At 41.8% G+C, this 9,472-nt stretch overlaps 1 protein-coding gene across 2 annotated transcripts; it reads left to right on the top strand.

Moving 5' to 3' along the window:
- The first annotated feature begins 1,527 nt into the window (after window positions 1–1,527).
- usf2 (upstream transcription factor 2, c-fos interacting) lies at window positions 1,528–9,116 on the top strand. Of its 2 annotated transcripts, XM_068711387.1 has the most exons (11): window positions 1,528–1,614; window positions 2,328–2,371; window positions 2,666–2,781; window positions 3,716–3,835; window positions 4,531–4,687; window positions 4,788–4,875; window positions 5,127–5,171; window positions 5,988–6,046; window positions 6,181–6,272; window positions 6,756–6,884; window positions 7,621–9,116. In XM_068711387.1, exons 1-11 carry the CDS (start codon window positions 1,577–1,579, stop codon window positions 7,708–7,710), a joined length of 978 nt encoding a protein of 325 aa, XP_068567488.1. In that variant the 5' UTR covers window positions 1,528–1,576; the 3' UTR covers window positions 7,711–9,116. The 2 variants fall into 2 exon arrangements, with proteins under 2 accessions (XP_068567488.1, XP_068567489.1); XM_068711388.1 differs by lacking the exon at window positions 5,127–5,171.
- The last annotated feature ends 356 nt before the right edge of the window (window positions 9,117–9,472 follow it).

The raw sequence follows: 9,472 nt of genomic DNA, 5'->3' as shown, positions 1-9,472 counted from the left end.
ATATATATACATACATAAACATTGTTTTATATATATATATTACACACATTATTATTTATAAATTATGCATATATATTATACATTACATTATATATATACACACACAAACACACATTCCTTTATTATAATATATACACACACATATATATATATATATATATATGTACATATGCGTGTATATATATATATATACACGCATATATATATATATATATATATATATATATATATATATATATATACGCATATATATATATATATATACACGCATATATATATATATATATATACACGCATATATATATATATATATATAGATATATATATATATACACACGTTTATATATATATATATATATACACGCATATATATATATATATATATATATATATATATATATATATATATATATATATATACACACACACACACACACACACACACACACACACACACACACACACACACACACACACACACACATTTATTTAATTTTTGTCTCGCTGTATTTTGTGCTGAGGACATCCTGCATGCTGACAGATGAAGATCGCCTCCCATCAGCTGAATTTGATGGAGAGGTTGACTCTGACTGCACAAAGTCAACACGATCCTCTATCTGCTCTCCAACTCAACCCGTCTTCTGGTTTTAAAATAAAAACAGGTACAAGCTGTCCCAACACGACATAAAACCAGTGAATTATGAGAAGCCTCCGTGTGTGCGAGCGCTTCTGGCTCGACGTAGACGATTTTTGTCATGTGGTTTGTGGGAAAACCCGTATTGGATCTCCGCGGTCACCTGGGCAGAGAACCTGAAGAAGAAAAAAAAAAAGTGGTGAGCTGATTGTCTGTCAAATCAATGTTGTACAGATGAATACTGCCTGAGTAATACATTTATGACATTGTCTCAAAAACGCAAGGCAAATAATCCACGCGCGTGGAGGTTTTAATGCAGAAATAACCCGGGAACAAACACAATACTACAGTTTAACCACCAAACTATTTGAGTCACGTGAATGCTGGGTAACAATATCTGAAATCTCATAAAGCCAAACCAACACAATTCAGTGCAAAAACACCCCCCCCCCTCTCAAACATGTTTTTCTCCATTATAAACGAACAAAATAGTCCACTCCGCATCTTATTGGCCGCATGTCGCAGCCCGCAGCTTTGCGCGGATAAACAGCAGCTGTGCGCCGCGGAGCAAACCAAGGGCGAACACATTACCAGCGAACCAATTTAACAGGAAATGATCTTCCGTCCGTGCACCGTGCAGTTCATCTAATATATTATAACGACCTTAACCCCGCCGACCGGAGCACCGCCGCCTCCGTCGTAGCCGCGTGAACACCCAGAGTGTTTTTTTGTGCGTGTTGTGTAGTGTTTTCCGCGCAGACGACCGCCTCCCCGCTCAGCAGCGGCCTCCATTTTAGCTCCTCGCCCGGCCGCTGCCTCACGTGTCCTGGACTGTCTTCCTCACATGACCCGTGTGTTTGTCCCCGTGATCAGCGCTCCCATCTCCGTAAATCAGTGTCGTTGAATATCAGCGTTTTTTTTTTTACACCCGCAAAAGCCTTCATGGATATGCTGGAGCAGAGTCTGGACAGCTCGGCGAGGTGAGAGGCTGCCGGCCGCTTCCTGCTCAGCCATGGCTCCCTTACACGGCCTATAAAAACCCATGTTTTCCTTCTCTTTGCTAACGCCAGTGCTCCGTTCACAACCCCTGCATGCTCCTTGTAATACTTCTGATATCTGTGCACTGTTTTTTTGTTTTTGGTTGAATCAGAGAGTGTGCAGCTGGAGGAGATGATGCTCTTCGGCATCCGTAAAGACATTTTTTCAGCAGAAAACTGTGCGCCGTTTTGCAAATGTGTAACATGCCGTTTACTGTTTTATTTACTAGACAATGATTGCACCGCAGCAATTTGTGCCAGTATTGTCAGCGCGATATTTATGTAGTATTACTGCGTTGTTACTCTACGTTATCTAATGCAACTGTTTTTAGGGTTTAAATTCTTAACTCTAACTAGGAGGGGCGGTGTTATAGTTGTTATGTTAGTTTATTGTGAAGTTAGTCTCTTCTTGTGCACTAAATCAAACCACTTCCGCTTCAGTTTTGATTCATTAAAGTTTACATTTTCCGCCTGAAAGTTGCAGTAAACATATCTGTCACGCTTGCACGCCAGTTATGCATCACTTTATTTGTATGTCTTATCCGTTGTCTCCTCTTGTGACCACCAGGGGGCGCTGTTCGACCACAACTGAGATCTGGATCCACATTAACACAATTATGATTAATTTAATTTTCTCTTGTTGTTGTTTTTTTTAGTCACGACAAACAGGAAACGGAAGAGGTGGTGCAGTTACAGGAAGGTGGGAGCCTCGTTTTCTGCTAATCTAGACAACAAATAATAATAATATCTAATTAATAATAATCTGTTTTAATTTCTCAATATAAAAATATGTGATGCAGACACAGGTTTTGCCTCTTTTGAGACACATTATAAGAACTGAGATCTCGAACTAATATTGTAAAAGAAAAACATGTGTACGTGTCTGCAGTCCTAATCTGCAGACATGCTTGCAATCCTCTCACATCTGTGTTATTGATGCTCCTGCCCTGGGGCACCTGCACAGATTTGAAACACGTTGCCCTGTGTGTTGCAGGGGAGACGGTGGGGACGGAGGAGCAGACTGCAGTGACCATCACTGGCGTCCCGCAGGCTGCTTTCACTGACCACAATGTGCAGTACCAGTTCCGCACAGAGAACAGTGGAGGACAGGTGAGCATGGAGGACCTCTACAACAACAATGTGGTTTATATGTTAGTTCATTAGTTTGTTAAGCCCATACATTCAAGAAGTCTCATTCATTTTAAAACAGAGACAGCAACATCAATACATGTAACAGCTACACAGTGTAGGCTACAACATCACAACAAACCTACACTGATTAAACATTACTACAAAGTATCACTAAAATGATCAGTGAGTAGAACTTACTCGGATGAATGAGTGGGTCTAACATGACAGAAAATTAGTTTTCCTGTGATGTAATTATGCTACGTCTGGATGTTTTGTAGAGCTTTCATAATATGGCATATTTGTGTTAGCTTAACGTGAGCTAGTTAGCGTTAGCTCAATGGCTAACAGCATGAAGTTCCCATGCATGTTAGCTAACTGCCCTACTGGTGTTTTAATTTGTACAATTACTACACAATGAATGATTCATATTAACTGTACTCACTATGGAGAGCTGAAGTAAAACTCACAGATTCCGTTCCAGAAGTAACGTTAAGAAAAGCTCACGCAAAATCACATTTGTAACAATTTAAATAAACAACTTGATATGTGTAGTTCTTCAAAAACCTACCTCTCTCATGTATTTAATGCCAGTGTTTATTCAATATTTATGTTTTTGAAAGAGTGACCGCACACTTTAAACGTGTTTTTCAGCTGTAAACTAAAGGATACGAGTGTACTGTGATGAATTAATTAGTTTCAAAATAGCTCAACACACCCAGATAGTGTTTAGAATCAGCCCAATGCTGAGAGAGTCAACTAGTTGGGACTAATCTATGTCATAAATTATATAATGAAAATGACGTATAAATATAAAAATAGTGGCCTGTAAAGCCGGCAGTGTGTTTATTGTTTTTTCACCCAATAGAATCCCTTTTAAAAGATAAACACCATCTACTCTCTGCTCTGTCCCCAGGTGACGTACCGCGTGGTTCAGGTGACCGACGACCAATTAGAAGCAACAGCTGATGGGACCGGAGCTGTCAGCGTCGTCTCCACCGCGGCGTTTGCCGGAGCCCCTCAGGCTGTGGCTCAGGTGAGTGAAAAACGTTCTGTCAGACTGACTCACACGGTGTGCAAATGCATTACTTGGACAAGAAAGGAAGGGATAGCTGAGTGTTAAACTTCACACAAATGTGTTGACATGTAGTACCGTCTATCCAGAGAGCACTTTATGGTGCGTCCCGCTGTGAAAGGACCCAAAGCTTTGGTTCTTATTCCAGTTTTGGGCCTCGAACTACAGCAAGATTGTTCTATTGGATAATAAACGTAAATGAATGGATTCAGAACCGCTACGGCAATGTGAACACTTACAAAGACACACACAGTCTTACTGTATATTATATTAAGGCTGCAGCTATCGATTATTTTAGTAATTAAGTATTCTATCAATTAATCGAGAAATAAGATAATATATATTTTGTCCTTATTATTAAAGAACAATAGTAAAAAAAACAAAAAAATAAGACTCTTAAAATGAGCAACTAATTGGTTTCCTCAGAAGAATCCCACAGAATTAGTTTGCTTCAATTGCATGGAATAAATAATAAAACAAAACCCAACCAATGTCTTTAAATGTCATATTACATTCTAGGGTTTTAAATGAAACATTTTCTGAAATGCAAACAAATTGATTAAAAGAATAAGTTCAAAGTACTTTGTTTCAGCCCTGTATTATATGATGGTTGTTTACTGTTTGACCGACTTGTCCCTGACTCCACCTTTTGCCAGGCGGTCATCCAGAACCCTTTCAGTAACGGGGGCAGTCCCAGCGGCGAGACCGTGGGAGGCGAGACGCGCTTCGCTTATTTCCCCGCTACCACCGTCAGCGATGGGACAGCCGTGTCCGTGCAGGCCACCTCCGACCCAACGATAGCACAGGCGGGAGGTGAGCGAGCGGCAGTGGCTCCGACACCAAAATCCAAATTCAGAAGTCCAACCATCAGTAGAACTTTATCTAGTCCTCATTTCTGTCTCTTAAAACCCAGGCCAGTTTTACGTGATGATGAGCCCACCAGAGGTGCTGCAGACGACGGCCCCCCGCACCATCGCGCCACGCACACACACCTACACTGCGTGAGTATGACCGCACACATTCACCCCATCCCTGAAGTTACCAAACCCCCCCCCCCCCCCCCCCCCTCCTCCTCCCATGTTAACTTCACGGTGGATCGGATGTCCTTTACCTCTTCCTTCCCCCTTGCTGGAGTGATTAGTTGTGTCATTGTGTGTACAAATGAAGATACCTAAAAATACAAAAAGACAAATCATTTAAAACATCCAACATCTGAAAACCACACTGTGTCCTACTTACCTGCCATCCCCAGAGACCTTGGTGAAAGCGAGATGTTGCAGCATGGCAGTTCAAACTGGTGAGAAGAACTTTCACATACGACCCCCCCCCCCCCCCCCCCCCCCACCAAATCATGTGTTGTAGAGACAGCCGTGTGGCGGCTCACTAATCAATCGTTAGCACCCTTCTGTCATTCATTGTATGTTGACAGGTTTAGTTAATGGACAGCTTGAGGCTGTTAATGTCCTGTGACTGGGTCCCTTTGGCTCAAATTAGCAAAAGTGTTCTCCCCACATGGCGTTTTTCCTGTTCTGTTGCACTACAACCTGGCTTTAAAGTGGATTTTTATTTGGTTTGTATGTAATGGACCTACACAAAATTCAATTGGTAGCACCAGATCTTATTGAGGGGCTTTTTAGCAAAGGAGGTGAAAACATATGCATGCATGACTTTTTAGAATCTTTGAAAACAAGCATTTTTTTTCATTTCACTGCAGCAATTTTGACAATTTTGTGTTTGTCCATAACATGAAGTCCAAATAGAACTCCGTTTTAACTCCAGGTTGTAATGCAACTAAATAGGAAAGAAGGCGCTGTAAGGCTGATGGCAAATACTCGTCCTAACTCAGTGGCTGAATCCCACAAACCGTTGTCCCTTCAGAGGACCTGAAGGTTCAGCTGGGCCTGCACCTTCTTCCCCAAGACTCATAAAGACCAGTTCAAGGAACATCTGGGCACTCTTCGCCAAACATGACAGCAAAAAAGCCAAGAAATGAGTTTGATGCATCTGACGATAACATTATTCTAAGTCAGGTGTTCTATATTTGGTTAACACTGAAAATCTGCAAATGTATTAATAATTTCACCGTCGAGTTTGTTTTGCTGTGTCTTAACAGGAAGGTGGAGGGTCCACGGGCGCCCAGAGACGAGAGGCGACGAGCACAGCACAATGAAGGTATGTGGGCGCTGATGATGTAAAAGCTGCACAGATAACCGTTCTGAAGGTTCTCCGTTTCAAAGGGACTCGCACTTCATGACTTTAACTGTTGTATTTCCGGTTTGAAACCAGCTTCTTCCTTTTCTTCACAGTGGAGAGAAGAAGAAGAGACAAGATTAACAACTGGATTGTCACACTTTCAAAAATCATCCCGGACTGTAGCATAGACAGCAGAACTGGAGCGGTGAGTGCTGTGCAGAAACAATGATGCTCTCTAAGTGACAGATTGCTCTCGGCCTTCTTTGATTGCATTAAGTCTGGCTCTAAAGATGAGGGTTTAAGGACACGCTGCTGGAATGTCTGTGGTCTTTTTTTAAATTTCTGCGTCACATTCTCTGCTCTACAAGTCTTCACTTCGACACATGAAGCAGTGATGCTCTCTGTGCATCCTGTCTTTTCATCTAATGCATGCATACAAGATGCTGAAAGTCAGATTTTAAAACATCCGGTGTAGCCGGGTGGGTATGTGTCAGTGCTTCTTCGGTTTATTGATCTGATACAGCTCCACGTGTAACCAGAAGTTTGTCTGAAAGGGTTTAGTCACAAGAGGAAAGGTCGGCAAAGATTCTTGAGAGTGACACAATGGTAGGGAAATAAAAGGAAGTGCTGAGTCATATAAAAACCCCTTTTTGTTTTTTGTAACTTCTCGATGTGCTGTGTTTCTCAGAGTAAAGGAGGCATCCTGTCCAAAGCGTGCGACTACATCCGAGAGCTGCGCCAGAGCAACCAGCGACTGCAGGAGAGTTACAAAGAGGTGGAGCGGGTCGAGATGGACAACGAGGTGCTGAGACAACAGGTGAACTTCCCGCATATATATAATATATATATATATATATACTGTATATATTTATATTCCTCATCCAGAGCCTCTCTTTTCTTTCTGCTGTACTTGCCGTCAGTCAGGCTGAGTGATAACGATGTCATTATAGTAGCTCATGGTGCGTTCAACTGATATGGGAGTTATTAATTATCAGTTTCAAGCTTGTAAATAGCAACAATATTCGCATTGTGAAACTTTGTAAACACAAAAAGGCTGATGCATACAAAATATAGGTATCACTACAGAAATACTTTTACGAGTGCAACCGGTGGAGTGTAGGTCGGCACAAGCATTCTCTAAACAGAATCAGTCTCAGCTTAATAGAAAGACTTTGAAAAAACTTTGCTTACACGACGAGCAGCAGTCAAAAATCACTTCCAGCTGGTTGTTATCAGCAGACGGATCACAAACAATTTTCATGTTCCTCGGGGCTGTAGCGAAGTTCTAGCAGCCAGCAAACCTTGTAATTGATCGATTTATCCGTCACCTGAAATCGCACGAGGTGCAACTCCAGTGAAATGCGATCCCGTCAGCTCGGACTGCTGCATTATTCATCATAAGCACACCGCCTTCCCCTCCACCAGTTCTCTGGCAGGTCGGCTCACAGAGGAAGAGTGAGCTGGTTAAAGGGCTCTGTCCACTGGAGAAACATGACGCCATGTTCTATTTCTGATTCCATGCCTCTAATTTTCTCTTTTGTTTTTTTTTCTAGATTGAGGAACTGAAGAACGACAACGCACTGCTTCGAGCACAGCTACAGCAGCACGGCGTAGAAGTCAACGGAGACGCGACGCCACAGTGATCGTGGACTGGACACGAGCAAACGTCACCAGCGTGGCGTCGCATCGTCCCGCCCACCTGAACAATGCCAGGAAAGGAAGAATGAGAGACAATTTCCATCTGAAATTGGACCACACACACAAACATGTGAGCAGGGCTTCGAGAAGAGCGCTGAAGGACTCGAGGCCGCCGCCTCCTGCTCCTCCTCCTCCAGCTGTTCGAGGCCTGAACGCTCTGAAATCCGTTTACTGTGTAGCTACATGAACCTCTCGCCTCTGCTTGAAAGGAATACGACCTCCGCACAGCACCACCACCACGCTTGCACCAAACTTTCTTTTTGCTTTTAAATTATGAACCTGCCACAGAAAAATTTCCTTTTAAAGATTTCACCTTTTTATTGTAGCGCAAACTTTTTTTTCTTTTTCTTTTTCTTTTTTACTTTTGCTGTTTGAAACTACTAAATGTGACTCGAATGATATCTCTCCTTTGCTTTTTAATTTATTGGTGTTTAAGGAATGTTTGCACAGAAAGAAAAGCTGATTCTACAATTTACTTTGTTCCCCCCCAACAACAAACGCATAATGGACAAATCAGATGTTTTGATCACTGTTACCATGGGCGGTTAAAATTACCGTCAGTGGATCGCGTATATATATTGTTGATCTGTGTGCAATTTGAGGTAGCTTTTTTTAAATTTCTGCCTCTTTACCCTGACACTCCCAAGCACCAGGCAGTGCTCCAAAACTCTGTAAACATAATCAAAGGTCGGTAAACTAAATAAACTATCGTACTTTTCTGACAGTCAAAGCTGATTTGAAGGCACAGGCATGCAGCTTATGTGTTTAGTGCGAGGCCTTAATAGAGACCAGTGTGAGAATCTAGGCGTTAATGTAGCTCAGGTAATCGGCATAGTGCTCTGGCAAGAGGTTCAGACTCAATGAAGTCTTGACACGGTCTCAATCTCTCTGGTGTCCATATTAGGTGCAATGTAAAGATAAATGATGATTTTCAAGGTGGGAATCATTTTTTTAACGGGCATTAAAATACAGTTGGTTTGTATATCTGCTTAATAGGTCACTGGTGTAAATGCACTGAAAGAGGTTCAGTCATAAGAGGTTTTGGTTTGAGACCAGCCTCTGATTGGCTCACGAGTATTGCTGCATTTTAGTGGATACCTGAGGTGGTGCTTTTTTTTTTTTTTTTTTCTTCAATCTTCCCTAATCTCTAAACTCTTGGGAACCTTTGCTGCCAACAGACCATAAAACAACCACGGTCAGGAATGTGCTGAGGGCAGTTGGGATGCGAGTGATGGTAGTTGTAACTAACCAGCTTTTGTATACACTGAAAGTCACCACAGCATGGAGAAAAATATAACCACTGGCATGACTAAATCTGATACTACAATAAAACTGAAGTGTTTATACCCGACTGTTGTTCAGCGCAGGTCTGTTTTGTGTAGCGAGCGCGGTGATCAAATGAAACTTGGGTGTCTTTTCTGTGTTTTCTTTCTCAGTATTTTTTGTTTTGAATATGAAGCATTATGGCATCAAATTCCACGACCCATCAGATTTTGTGACCTCACAGGAATTTTAGCTTTATTTTGATGGGCGTTAAAAATGACGCTCCTGTAGTGTTTACATGGGACCACACATTTAGATAGCTGTTAACCAAAGACTGTGATATGATAAGTTTTTATAGTGTTTGATTGATCACTAACAACATCTGGTCCACAAGTTGGCTTGTGTCATATAGTTGATGCTTCAATGTCAGAGTGTTTGGCTCAT

The sequence above is a fragment of the Cebidichthys violaceus genome, unplaced genomic scaffold, assembly GCF_023349555.1.
Source record: "Cebidichthys violaceus isolate CVI_PGR_0920_01 unplaced genomic scaffold, fCebVio1.0.p SCAF_16, whole genome shotgun sequence".
Lineage (NCBI taxonomy): Eukaryota > Metazoa > Chordata > Actinopteri > Perciformes > Stichaeidae > Cebidichthys > Cebidichthys violaceus.
Note: the sequence above shows the minus strand (reverse complement) of the source record. Positions and strands in the feature narration are given on the sequence as shown.